Source organism: Diadema setosum, chromosome 20 (assembly GCF_964275005.1).
Source record: "Diadema setosum chromosome 20, eeDiaSeto1, whole genome shotgun sequence".
In the NCBI taxonomy this organism is placed as follows: Eukaryota; Metazoa; Echinodermata; class Echinoidea; order Diadematoida; family Diadematidae; genus Diadema; species Diadema setosum.
This window is the reverse complement of record NC_092704.1, coordinates 33,001,407-33,014,851: the sequence shown is the minus strand read 5'-3', so window position 1 is coordinate 33,014,851 and position 13,445 is coordinate 33,001,407. Positions and strand designations below refer to the sequence as shown.

At 38.6% G+C, this 13,445-nt stretch overlaps 2 protein-coding genes across 2 annotated transcripts in view; both read left to right on the top strand.

Moving 5' to 3' along the window:
- Window positions 1-12,503, top strand: part of LOC140243623 (sushi, von Willebrand factor type A, EGF and pentraxin domain-containing protein 1-like) — a 447,365-nt gene extending 434,862 nt beyond the window's left edge. The window contains exons 3-8 of the mRNA XM_072323287.1: window positions 7,187-7,429; window positions 7,688-7,885; window positions 8,957-9,252; window positions 9,620-9,851; window positions 10,243-10,410; window positions 12,340-12,503. Of these exons, the coding sequence (XP_072179388.1) occupies window positions 7,187-7,429; window positions 7,688-7,885; window positions 8,957-9,252; window positions 9,620-9,851; window positions 10,243-10,410; window positions 12,340-12,503 (1,301 nt within the window). The remainder of the gene's footprint in view (window positions 1-7,186; window positions 7,430-7,687; window positions 7,886-8,956; window positions 9,253-9,619; window positions 9,852-10,242; window positions 10,411-12,339) is intronic.
- Window positions 485-7,106, top strand: LOC140243965 (sushi repeat-containing protein SRPX-like). Its single transcript, XM_072323629.1, has 7 exons — window positions 485-585; window positions 1,412-1,612; window positions 2,268-2,507; window positions 3,347-3,535; window positions 5,066-5,272; window positions 5,577-5,831; window positions 7,096-7,106. Exons 1-7 carry the CDS (start codon window positions 492-494, stop codon window positions 7,104-7,106), a joined length of 1,197 nt encoding a protein of 398 aa, XP_072179730.1. The 5' UTR covers window positions 485-491.
- Window positions 12,504-13,445: the final 942 nt, after the last annotated feature.

Sequence of the window (13,445 nt, the reverse complement as noted above, 5' to 3'; positions counted from 1 at the left end):
CCTAGTTAGGGTTAATCTATCTGTTAGCCAAGGCTACTAATTTCGTGGTAGAAAACCATCCTCACAAACGTCCCCTCTAAGTGTGAATTAGAGAGCTGGCAAAGCATTTGCAATTAGCTTGTTATTTACCTGTTGTACAGGAGTTCCTTTCAGAACAAATGATTTCTATTTTTTAACTTGTTCCGTACGGGAACCTGGTTGGCCTATGTATTAAGTCTATGGGGATATCAGAATTCAGTGTGGAACGGTTGCTCCCCTGAGTCGAAGAAAGTGAAAATGCTGAAAGTTGAAAGACCCAGATTTCCACCCTGCCAATAAACTTGTTTAAACACTGTGAAAAACAGTGAAACATGATATTTACGCTACCAAGTTACCATCATTTGTCATTTTTCCTTGCAGTCCAAACGTGCCCCCCTCTCCTCCCCACAAACCCCGCCACTGTAGTAGGGTGTGACCCCACGTCTCCAGTGCCGTATAGATCAGAATGCACCATGCAGTGTCCCTTCGGCTTTGTTGGTGTGGGTGAGATCCTCAAGAGGTGTCTGGCCGATGGGGTGTGGTCAAGCACCAACTTCACCTGTGACCGTGAGTCTCTACCTGATCCTATCAAACGTATTACGCTTTAGTACATGTAATTGCATATATCAAGTTTTGTGCATAGCCTATGTGTGTCTGTGTATTTCCCTTTGATGGTCAAGACATACCTTATTTTTGTCACTCAATGGACAATTGAACCAAGGATCATTTCGTGCGATTGTTTTTGACATTCTCCATCAGGTGTGTTTCAGTGCATTTTGATATGCTTCCGTTATAGACATTTAAAGTGGTCTCGCTTTACATCCAACTGAACCTTGTGGCAGTTCAGCTTATTTGTATAATTGTCCCTTTGCCAACTGACCTAAAATAAACTTTACATGACCATAATACATTATTAATGCTTTCCCCGATGTTTCTGGCAACCCTTTGTCTAGTATTCCTGATGATATCTATGTGGACAAATCAAGTAATCTTTTTGATGTATACACAAATCAGTGGTTGTCAGAAACTTATGGTCATTCCCTTTGGGCAGTGACATCATTTTGTGAAACGTCAGCAAGAATGTCTAGCGATAATGTAATTTCGAAAAAAAAAAGCAAGAGACCCGTGGAATCACTCCTTTGAGGCGAAAAAAAAGAAATAAGGTAAAAGCAAGACACAAGGTAAAAGTTAATTTCGGGACATGAGTGCTATAAGCTTCTTTCTTCAAGCATAACACATCTTATGCAATAAATAAACATTTGGGGAAAGAATATTCAAATGCAAAACGGTTGATTAAGGTAGGAAAGTATTCTCAGGCTACCTCCTGGTACCGTCTGAAACCTTTTACCGGAAATAGTTGGTTAAAAAAATAATGTCAATTGCCCCTGTGCAGGTAAAGCTTGCAGTCCATTGGTTGAAACAGATGTCATCTCCATCACACCCTCCACTTGTCTGTCTGACCCACGTTACCAAGACACGTGTCATTTGGAATGTCAAATGTCAGGCTTCCAGATATTCCCATCTGAATATGAGGAGACAACATGCACTGGAACACAAATCTGGAGCCGTGACATAACTGTGGCAAAATGCAAGGGTGAGTGATTTTATTCTGAAATAATTGCATTACTTTCACTCGTCCGTTAGTGGATAAATTTAGTGATAGTAACAGCAATTATTAAGTAATTGACCATACTTCGGATCACTTTTAAAAAAGAGAGAGAAATATGAAGAGGAGGTTATGATTTCTGGTAAAATGCATGTACATGTACTTGGTTTTGTAGGGAAATTTAGATAGCGCGACATATTCATGGTTTGAATGTTCCGTTTTCCCTGAGGTTTGCCTAATTATAATTTATACATAACCCTGTGGAAATAATTATGACCATCTGCAATCGTGTTGAATGTCTGGTAAAATGAAGTGTTAATAAAATCAACAAACAATTAAGAACCAACGAAAGGACAGATAGGGCCTACAGAAATGTGGAACTTGGAATGGCATGTATGATTGCTTTTTGTTCATTAAAGTTTTTGTTTTCATTGTTTTCAGAGAAGAATGTGATTTTTGTAATTCTTAAAAAACTATTTACTTACCGTATGCGAAAACTCGATGAAGTCCTTTTGCAAAGTCTATGCACGAAAAGAGAAAATCGTAGGAGTTATCGTGTGCGTACGCGTTGAAATATCAAAATGTACCATTACCATTGATGTACAGCAGACGTGCATGTGCTCGGTATGCTATCCTCCCCCAGATACTCAGCCACCGACGTTCGTCCAGTGTCCGTCAGAGGTTGTGGTCTATGCGTCTCGGAGCTCAGACACAACGCTCGTCAGCTGGAATGTCACTGCCGAGGACAACAGTGATCTCGAGCCCACCTTGTCTTGTGACCTTCAACCCGGGGTCATGACCCGTGGTATACACCGAGTCAGCTGCAGTGCTAGGGATGATGCTGGTAATGAAAATGACTGCATTTTTGATGCGGAAGTCAAAGGTAAGCACTACTTGCACTCTTGTCTGCGTATTTGTTAGAATCGATTTGGAAGATTATTTTTCCTCCAGTGCCATCTCACTGACATTCGTTTGGGTTAGTTTGTCGCTTGGGCATGAGCTAATGTGATGGGAAAAATAACAATTTTTTGACACATTATTTCAGATATGCCATTGACGAAGAGCTACGCAGTTCTTCTTTTTTTCTTTATTATTTTTCTTAATTTCGTTTTTTAAAGAGCTAAAGTGTGTCTCCCCACCTCCGCGGCTCCAGACATTATTTACTTAAGAATGTATACACTCTGTCCCACCAATATGTTGTGATTTGTACATCCAAACCGTCTTTGTGAGGAAGTCTAGACTCAAAAACTTAAATTGTGAATTATGATTTACATACTGAATAAGATGCGCCATAAAACATAATACTTGTAATTATAATATCTTGTATATTAATAACGTTAACAAGAAAATGTGTGTCCCTGAAGGGTGCAATACGAATGAAATGGGACGAATGGCATACTGAATATCTCAACTTTGAACTACAGGAACACCCTTAAAAAGCCAGTATGCAAACTGTAATACACTTGTATACTCAGTTTCAAGCACAACTAAAAGGAAATTATCGTAGATCATTAACAATTTCATTTTAGGGCTTTGATCAATTATGTGTTTTTTTGTTGTTATTGTGATAATTTTACATCGATATTCGTCAACATATTCTGAATAAGTTTCCCTCTTTCATCACAGTTTATTTTGCCATTGTACCCTCACGTAAACGTATGAGTTTGAATGGGACCTAATTGTCAGGCATCAGTATGTTTGGGGTTTTTTTTTTTTTCCAAGTTCGACGTTGCCAGAGGTTAGTTCCACCAGTTCATGGCATCATTGAAGAGGCCTGCAACGACACCTTTGGGGGAGAATGCACAGTCTCCTGTTCGGCTGGATACAAGCTTATTGGGTCGAGAAGAGGGAGCTGTGAATTTAATGGCACTGATACCTTTTGGCACTTTGAGCCGGATCCAATCTGCGAAGGTAATGGACAACCTAAAATGGAAACAGCAACGGGCAATGCTGTACATTTCCAATGCCTAACATTACTCTATACTGCATGAAATAAGCGTTACAATTACTGAACAGTCAAAAGGACAGCATTATCAATAACAACATTGATATTGCCTTAGACAAACTACTCTGCTTTAATGATAAAAATGAACACACACACACACACGCACACACGCACACACGCACACAAACACTGGCTTTTAGTAGCATGATAGAGACCGTAGGAACTCAACATTACTCCGCATGACTTGGCAAAGTCAATTTTAAACATTAATGAAACACACTTTAAATGTAAAGCAGTTTTCCTGAAAAAAGAAATGCTTCTACAAAGAGACAAGAAGATTGACATACACAAGTTAGATAAAATCTTTAAGAAAAAGTATGTCTGATATTTTTTTCAAACTTCAGATTCAGAGAAAAAGAAGGATTTAGACAACAGTAAAGACAAAAATGTGCTTTTCCGCACTAATCAGAAAATGACCTCTCTTTTTTTCGCAGTTGGCGATGCGAGTTCGTATGTTTCACTGACGACTTTGTGAAACGTATATCATTATGGCACTGCCTGACATTCAATTCTATTAGTTTCATGATAGATTCACTTTGAAAAAAAAAAAGATTTTCATAAAAGTGCCACAGTTCTCTATGTTTAACTTCATAATTATAAAGAACAGAAACGCCGAGCAGGATACATTCCCCCAACAGAAACACCGAATGTGATAGATTCGGATTGAATATACGTAGATTTAAAAACAAGAATCAAATGAAATTATCTTCGAGCAAAAGTCAAATTAAAAGAAAGCGATGCCTTCCAACATATATAGTAAAAAAAAAAAAAAAACAGGCATTGTTGCAGTGGTATTATACTACGGTCATCACTACAGTCATATTTATGTATTAAAAGAATGTCACTTGAGACACAGTCATTCGCATAGATTTGCCACAATTTTCACAAAAAAGTAATATCTCAAAATGCAGTTTTCTAATTAAAAGAAAATCATGAATTTAATCGTAGAAACGTTGCTTCTTATTATAGAAATCCAAATTGTAAATATCACTACATTTGATTTGGTTGTATGTGTATAAAATAATTTTGAATGAGTGAAAGAGCATCATGTCTCTTGTGTTTACATCACAATAGCAATTGGAAGTTGTGTAAAATGTGTGTCATTTAGGAGTGTTTTGTCATAATTATTTTAAACATTTGGGTACCGTTTATTTCTCATAATGTTGAGTATCTTTTATTGTAACTGAGTAGATAATGTGTTCAGGTCTTATGCAATTGGACGAGTTCTCATTAAAATTCAAATAATACACGTCTACGTTTGTTTGAATGGCTGTGCAGGCACAGATTGGATCTGCAAATGATAATAACACGATTCCTGATGTACTGTATCTTATATTTCTGGGTTTGTTTGTGACTGTACGTTCAGGTTAATATTCTATTTTCATTTGTATCCCTTAGTATTTTCTACTTTAAACCTTTGCCTTGTTACATGGTAGTGATGGGATGTCCCCCACTCCCACTGAACCAAAGCATTCTGGTAACACCTACTGACTGTGCACAAGCCAACAAGGTTCCCCTGGGAACCGTGTGTGTACTGCACTGTGACCCAGGTTTTACCTTGGAAGGTGACGGTCAGCCGTTGACCTGTCTTACTTCAGAGGAGTGGAGTCGTCCACTGGACGTGGAGTCCCTACTTTGTGCTGGTGAGGTTCTTATTCGCCCATGTGTACGAATGTATTTTTTATATATTTTTTCTTATCTTAAAGGATTATGTATAATTCCACAGAACAGATTACAAATGGAAAAGCTTAATGTGTCGTATGTGGGCTGTTACAGAAGGATATTATACGTATAAAGCGGTAATATAATGGCAGCATGGATAAATATGATTGTTTGCAAATACTACATTGAAATTGCATTAGGATCAGGTACGTGTACTGTTTCACCTGCCATACTACGAAACCTATCAGGTTCTGTATAAAGAACAGTATCTATATCAAACCTCAGATCGCACCCCACCTACAAACCTCTCCTGCCCATTGGCACCCATCATGGCTGTCCGGAAGGAGTATAGTGGAGTAGAAGTGACCTTTGACCTCCCCTCTGCGGATGATGCAGTTGACGGAACAAATCTTCAGGTGACGACGGAGCCACCTGATTTGAGAACCCCGTACACCTTCTTGGCGGACACCTTGTGCCGATTCACGTTCACAGACTCGTCTAACAACAGTGCCTCCTGTCTTTTCCACGTCTTCGTCAGTAGTGAGAGATTCAAATTTCTCTTTTGTCTTTTCCATACACTTATTCCTATGATTCAGAAACCAACACTGTCGTTTGGTACATATTGTACATTGTGTCTGTGTTATGAAATAAAGAAAAATAAATGAATATGTATATTTCAATATATCATGGTCATTAGTTTATGGCTATCTGCCTGCTTTTGTGTCCTGTCTGGTTATGTATATTTTGTTACCCCCATGTCAAACTCATAATATTGTTTCTTGTACACTCTGTTGGAAAGAAAAAGTGACATCAAGTTTGAATTTGAATTTGAATTTGAATTCAATTAAACTACCCATAAGATGTCAGCGTTAAGTGCTACGTCTTTAAAGACAGCCTGCGTTCGAGAGGTAGAGACACATTGCTCCTGCCAATACCCTTTAATAGGAATAAAAAGGAGGCATCAGGATTGTAACCTTCTTTCAAAATTCATGTGTTTTGTTTTCATATGTTATGGCTATCTTTTTTTACCATGAACTTGAGAGAATTTCAGTCGGTTAAGCAGTCTCTTAACTCTAAATAGGCTAGGCTATTTAGGTTGATGATAGATCCCCCCCCCCCCCCCGAGATCTCGGCCGTCGACCGCGCGATTGCAACGAAAATTTGCACACACATTGCCTGTGACGTAGTCTAAAATACTGTGAAGTTAATTTTTCAAAAGATTATCATTTAGGCTAAATTTTGCTAATCTAGATATAATGGTGCATGAAATTAGACTTTGGTATAAATCACTAAAATAATAAAGCACAAAACAAACACTTTTTGTGAATATTCTTTTTAGTGTCGTTTGCAAATGTGAGAGAAAAAAATTATGCCATCAGATTTTTTTTTTTGGGGGGGGGTTATTATTTGTTTGTTTTTTTCTTAATGAATATTTCTTTGTTTTTTACTTAATGTTTTTCAAGATTTTTTTGATGAAATTTGTCCGCGACATTTTTCCGAATATGAAAATATGTTAATAAATATTTTTTTATCAATAAAATTCCCAAACAATTATGCCTTTATGAGATTTGTCTAAAAGCACAGACGTCAAAAAAATATTGCACTCTTCCCATCTTGAGAAATTTTCTAATGAAAACAAGCACATGGAATTCAGAAATAAAAGATCAACGAAAGACTTGTGAATTGAGATGATCCGAATTAGGTCAAACTTCCATTGTCCCAACTCTTTATTCTTTGCATGTAATGTATTAAAGAGAGACTGCCAACCCTGTCCATGTATGTGCATGTTTGATATATTTCAAAGTGCAGTGCTAGAGGTGATCAATATGATTTCTTACGGTCAAAGACAAGTGCTACTTATGTTACCTACATTTATATGCAATGTGTCTTATCAGATGAGGTGCAGCCAATATTTGAAGAGTGTCCACCCATCCTCAACGTCACCACGGTATCTCAAATCACTAGCATCCCCTGGGAGAAGCCCTCCTATCTAGCGATCCCTGGTGTGGTGCTCACAATGGATTGTAACATGCCTAATCCTGTCCGCCTCCCCTGGGGGGAATACCAGCTCGTGTGTCAGGTCATTGACCCTCAGAGCAGTCTCCATGCAGAATGCTCGCGGAACTTTTTTGTAAAACGTGAGTAAATACACAATTTACACACACACACACACACACACACACACACACACACACACACACACAACACATTCTAGTTTAGGAGCGTAGTGCACACTGCGCAGTGTGATTGCCGGCAGCATACACCTTTGATAAAAATCTTCAGTTTTGAAAAACCATATAGACATTCATGACTCTTTGTGAATGAACTCGTTCCTGAACCTTCATGCTTCTAAACTATTATTTTATTATCTTCATGATTTCCTCTATTGTCTTCAGCTATATCGTGCACTCCACTGCGTACACCAGCCCACGGGTCCCTTGTATGCGATACATTCTTCTATGGAAAATCTTGCAGTATTATGTGCCAAGAAGAACATGATATTGCTAGATCAAGAGAGTTCAAAGGAAACTCTCTGTATATTTGTGGAAACTCTGGTCGATGGTCTCCTTCAACTTACGTACCAGATTGTTCAGGTAAGGAATTGCTAAAATGAAACACAAGAATTAGCCAAGTTACGGAATCAATGCCAGCTTATATCACATGCACGTGAATAAGGACAGGTATAGGAAAGTGTCATTTTGTTAAACCTTTCATGTTTTCACAAATGTGTGAATATTAAAGGAAAAGCTTGTGACGGTTTGTAGTAATCTTCCTTTCCCCCACCTTTTACCCTTCTGGGCATTATTTATCTTTACATGATTATTACTTGTGCAATAACAAACACACGGGTTTCTGAATTTCCCACATGATATGTTTTTTGTTTATGTTTCTGTTTATTTGCCTTTATAATCATTTTTAAACCTAGTTAGAATTTAAAAGAAAAATGTCAGATCAATTTAAGATTGGCCAAAACGTGATGGAGAGTCGATGTTGTGTGGAATATCTACAGTAGACAAAAATACTCCACATTTTATTAAATAAAGGAATTGAGATATTTGCAGAGGTATGGACGATTTCGTCTTCTCGGAAAGACAAAGGTTAGTTTTGATAGTGCGTTAATAACTTTTTTTGGATCTAGTTTTAATAGGTTGTCATCTAATAACCTACAAGCATTCAAGAGTCATCCCAAAACTGAATCATTCTTGATGGGTTAAGACACACCATACATGTTTTGGCTTGTGTAGGCCCTACGCCTTTTAGCATCTGTCATGGAAAAGCTCTAGTCAGAGCGGAAAACTGCTAAAGCGTAAATAAATGAATGGCCTTGTGTTATGGAACATCCCGTACATGATTGCCGTATCTTCTCTCTAAACGTTTGTATTTTACAATAATATACCTTGTAATGAATCGTGTCATTCCACCAGGCACTCGTATAAGGCGTCTTCCAGATCCAATGGTCCAATACGTGATATCTCTTGTTTGAATCCGATGTGCCTTTGTTCCTTGTGCACATTTTGACTTCTCAGTCACCCAGATTGTTATCAGTAATGAGTACCTACATAACAACAATTTCAATATCATTTGATAAACAACCTTCACTTACGACGTAGTAATTAAACAATAAATATATTTTGATTTTCGGTCCCCTTTTTGAACTTCAATAGAAAAGAAAAAAGCAGAGAGATTCAACCTACCGCTAGAGATCATGTACTATGCCGATTCATGTCAATCCGCTGAGAGCAATACTCTTCCAGCTCTTAAGGAAAAGTTCATTGACATCATCAAGGCCAGTCCTTTCCAAGAGATCTGTACCGGAAATCAGAAGTGTAGAGCAGAGAATGTGAAGGTGGAGTGCGGACAGGGTAACAGTCGAAGGAGACGAGATGCTCCCAAGCTAGCGGCCGGGACGGTGTTGTATGACGAGAAGAACAAGACCACGTTAACCGCTACCATATCAATGGTAAGTTACAGGAATGTACTCTTTCTGAGCTCTTCATGACTGAACATTACATGTGTCCATATGTACATTTCATATAATAGAAAACAAAGAACACTGGATGTCAAGTGTTGAAAATTCAACGAAATAAAATCACATGTACTTTATTTGCTAAGTAAAAATACAATAACAGAGAAATGTGTACATTAAAGTGTTCGTTTATGTTTTTATCACAGTGCAGCCAGCAAATGCTATATACGGTAATACAAAGCTGGTCGTATATTATAAGTCTTATTCTGAGCTTACGATTGAACGTACACGATGCCATGTCAAGCGAGACAGTTGAAATGGAACTTCTATGTAAAAACGTTGTGTGTCATTTGCTCAACAGGTCCTGCAGGGTCCATCCAGCAATACCCCATTGACAGATGAAGGAGATTCCCCTCATCACCATCACAAAAACCTGGAGAGATTGGCACATGATATCTATCACCGAATTAAGGGTGTCGTCTTTACTGGTGATGAAGAGACCAACTCTCGTCCTACCCCATCCCTCCACCTCGGATCTGCATCCGCAAAATGTGAAGTTGGCTTTGTCGCTGATGACACGTCATATATGTGTGGTAAGGTTCATTTCATTTAATTTCATTGAATATCTTCATTTCCAACTTAGAATTACTATAAGTATACGATCTTAAAGATGAGTCGTACGGATGATGTTTTGAAGTCATCTGCAGATTCTTCGTGCCATAGTGGCAGCAAGAGGGATGCTTTTGAGGCATATGTTTATATTCGTTATTTGGTTCTGCAACATCTGCTAATCAATATCACAAATGTTTTCAAGCTTAAGGCAAGAAATGTGCATGTAAATGTGCTTTGGTGTGCTTGTGGGTTGGCGATATGCCGACCTCTTCTCCAACCCTTAAAGGGAATACTATTAGTGCTAAATTTCCGCTTGCCATGATAGCGCACTGACTCTGATAATATCTCAATTTTATCTGCATCAATTTCCAGTCGCCTGTCCAGCAGGTCACTACTTCCGGGGCAATCCTAGCCAGGGAGAGTGCTTACTGTGTGAGAGGGGTACCTACCAGGACCAGCAGGCCCAGACAGAGTGTAAGCCTTGTGATGGCGGAAGAGGGACCATAGAAGAAGGGGCGAGGTCTTTCTCCCAGTGTGTGGGTGAGTCCTGATTATGTGACCGTGCATCTCAAAGCCCACAAAAATAAATCATACTCACTGTTTTTGTGTGAGGGCTCAAAATAAGTGAAACTGGTCAATCTAATTAATCTTGCCGTTAATCTTGACTTCTTCGACATTAGTTTAAGTTTGGGAACATAAAACGAACGGGAAAATGTTTTTAGCAGTCTTTCTAAAGAACTCTTTTGTGTAGAATAGTGTGATTAGGTGTGTCTTAGTCTAGGGTCCCCTTTTCACTTCTTCACTTTCAACTCTAATAACTTCGGCAAAGATGATGGTACCGCTTCTAAAGTCTAAATTATTACTGATGGTTGGAAGGTGTGGGACACAATCAATTTCAGCTAAATCTTCTAATCCCTACAGTTGTGTTACTATAAAGTTGTACATCGTTTGTTCTGTCCCATTCACTGCACAGAGTACAGCCCGGTAGAATGATTAAGCGTTTGAGTAAGCCCTATACTTCAGAGCCCCTTTTCTCAGTACACAATTTTTTTCATAATGTGTTCTTTTTCTCTATTATTCGGATACGAATGTTGGAATAGTCCATTTGAATTGAGGTATATATCATTCTAAAGCGTCTAAAGTCTGCTCTTTCAGGATCTGCTCTCTGATGGAGATACTTTTCTGGCGACTGTTTGTTGCTTTTGTGATGCAGGGTCACACCTTCCACAGAAATGGAGCCCCACCCTCTCTGATTGGGGCACTATCCCATTCCGATCATGCCAATAATAATTAAAACCTGACGTGCATGGACGTGTGACCCTACATCAGTATATCGAAATCCACATGCCACCAAGCCTACTCCTAGAATGGAATTTGTATGAATACAAAAAAATGCTGTGTGTGAAGACCTGAGAAATTAATACAAATTCAAAAACGCTGATATTAGGCCCTATTGTCTTCAAATTTGATCGAAATACTAAGTAAATGATCCACGTTACTAATTAAGAAAAGATTACTAATCAAGAAAATTGACGTAAATTTGACGTACACTGGAAAACACTGGCCATCACACATGATTAGGACCTATGCACAGCTCTGAAGACTTCCTAAAAAAAAGAATATGTGCAAGAAAATTATCATTCTGAAGCAGGACATCCTGTTCTAAGGTTCATTTTGGAGTTTGTTAACTCACACCAACTCAACCTGTCGGCTATCTCACCCTGTCTTTTTAGCCTTGTGTCAGCAGGGCTCGTATTCAGCCTCCGGATTAGAGCCGTGTGTCCGATGTGAACGTGGTACTTATCAACCAAGGTCTGGCCAGTCCTCTTGCTTGCCTTGTCCGGCCGGCTTGACCACACCTACTCACAGCTCAGTGTCCATCCAAAGCTGTCAAGGTCGGCTCATTTCTTTCTCCATAGCTTCTTATTATCATCTAAAAGTCTCATCTTGTGAGACGCTCCTGTCGGTCACACGTTAAATTTCGCTAACGCATTGCAGCATCATGATATGAAATATCGTGAATTCTGAATAAATTCTTGCTTGATCAAACTAAAGTTTGGAATCAGTGGTGTGAGGGACTCGAGAGGGGAAAACAATTAACTTTGTACAGATGTTGACGATGTCCCCAGGGGACCCCTATGGAATTACAGTCTTCATAATCACAATTACATAACATAGTAACATTCAAGGATCCTGCAGCAATCGCTGAATCCTATTAAAGACATTTGAAAATAATGTCGCCTGGGTGGAGTGTTGTGGACGGTAAATGCGCTGCTAAAGTGAACTAGATGACTTAGTCTCATTTTTTTTTCAAATTTTCCATTTTTCACCATTTTAACTCTCCAGGACTCAGTCGAGTACTTGATCATTTTGGAGGCTAAACAAAGTATTCCTTTGGTTTAGGACAGTTACAGTATATTCATGCTTGTTATTCTATTGCCTGGTTTTGTGTTTTTATACCCACTATAGAACCATGTCCAGCTGGCCATACATCTAGCACTGGTTTCCAGCCTTGCTTTCCGTGTCCACTAGGATTCTATCAGCCTCACAAGGGACGCACAGCCTGCCGCAAATGTGGTGACAGCACAACTACTCAAGATGTTGGCTCAACATCCATCATGATGTGTCATTGAATGTCTTTTACCTATTATTATCTTGCATATCATTGGTTGCCATTCGCACATCAGTTGCATGAGGGCTTCCGTTGATGATCCAGCCAAGTGTATTATATGCATTATCCTCCATAATGTATGGATAGTCTAAAAAACCCATCATGATAGTACAGTACCTTCTGAGCAGTGGTAGCTGATCTCTATATGGCATACCATGACTAAAAGCATGAAGTGTGCCCGATACCTTTATAAATGGTTTGTGATTCATCTTAGAGTGCGAGAATTCATGTACAGTGGAATCGTTAAATGCAGCTTTGCCATCTAATCATTATCTATATTTTACATAATTATGTCCATACTTTCCCAATTTTGTCTCACGACTGTAAATTCACACAAATATGAAATACTAAAGATCTTTGTTAGCCCAAAACAGTGAATGAAGTGTAAAGTGAACCATATTTTCTGCCTGGTGTTTATTTGCCACATAATCAAGAATTATGTTATGAAAAAGGCTCATTGCCAGAGGTCCTGACAACATTAATGTGTTTACAGATAAAAATATAATAATGTAATCAATATCCTTGTTTTGTTCAGAACTTAGCTTCTCAGAAAAGATAATGCTTACTGACATGAGATTTACATGTACATTGGGAGTTCGTAGGTCTTTTGACAATATGTTATCACCATTATTGATTGTGTTTTAACCTTTGCACAGGTCTTGAAAGGCATTTGAGTTTATTTTCACTCTTCTTTCAATTCTGATGGCATATTATCGTTTGTCTCTATCTGAAATACTAATAGTGATCGGCTATACTGACCACACTCACAATATATCCTTACCATCCTTCCACTGCGTTTACCCGCAATCTCCATTCTGTGCATCTTTACCGCAGATTGGGATTATCTTCGCAGTCCTTATGGTGTATCCTTTTTGTTGTTGTTTTGAGAAAAGAATTGGAAGTG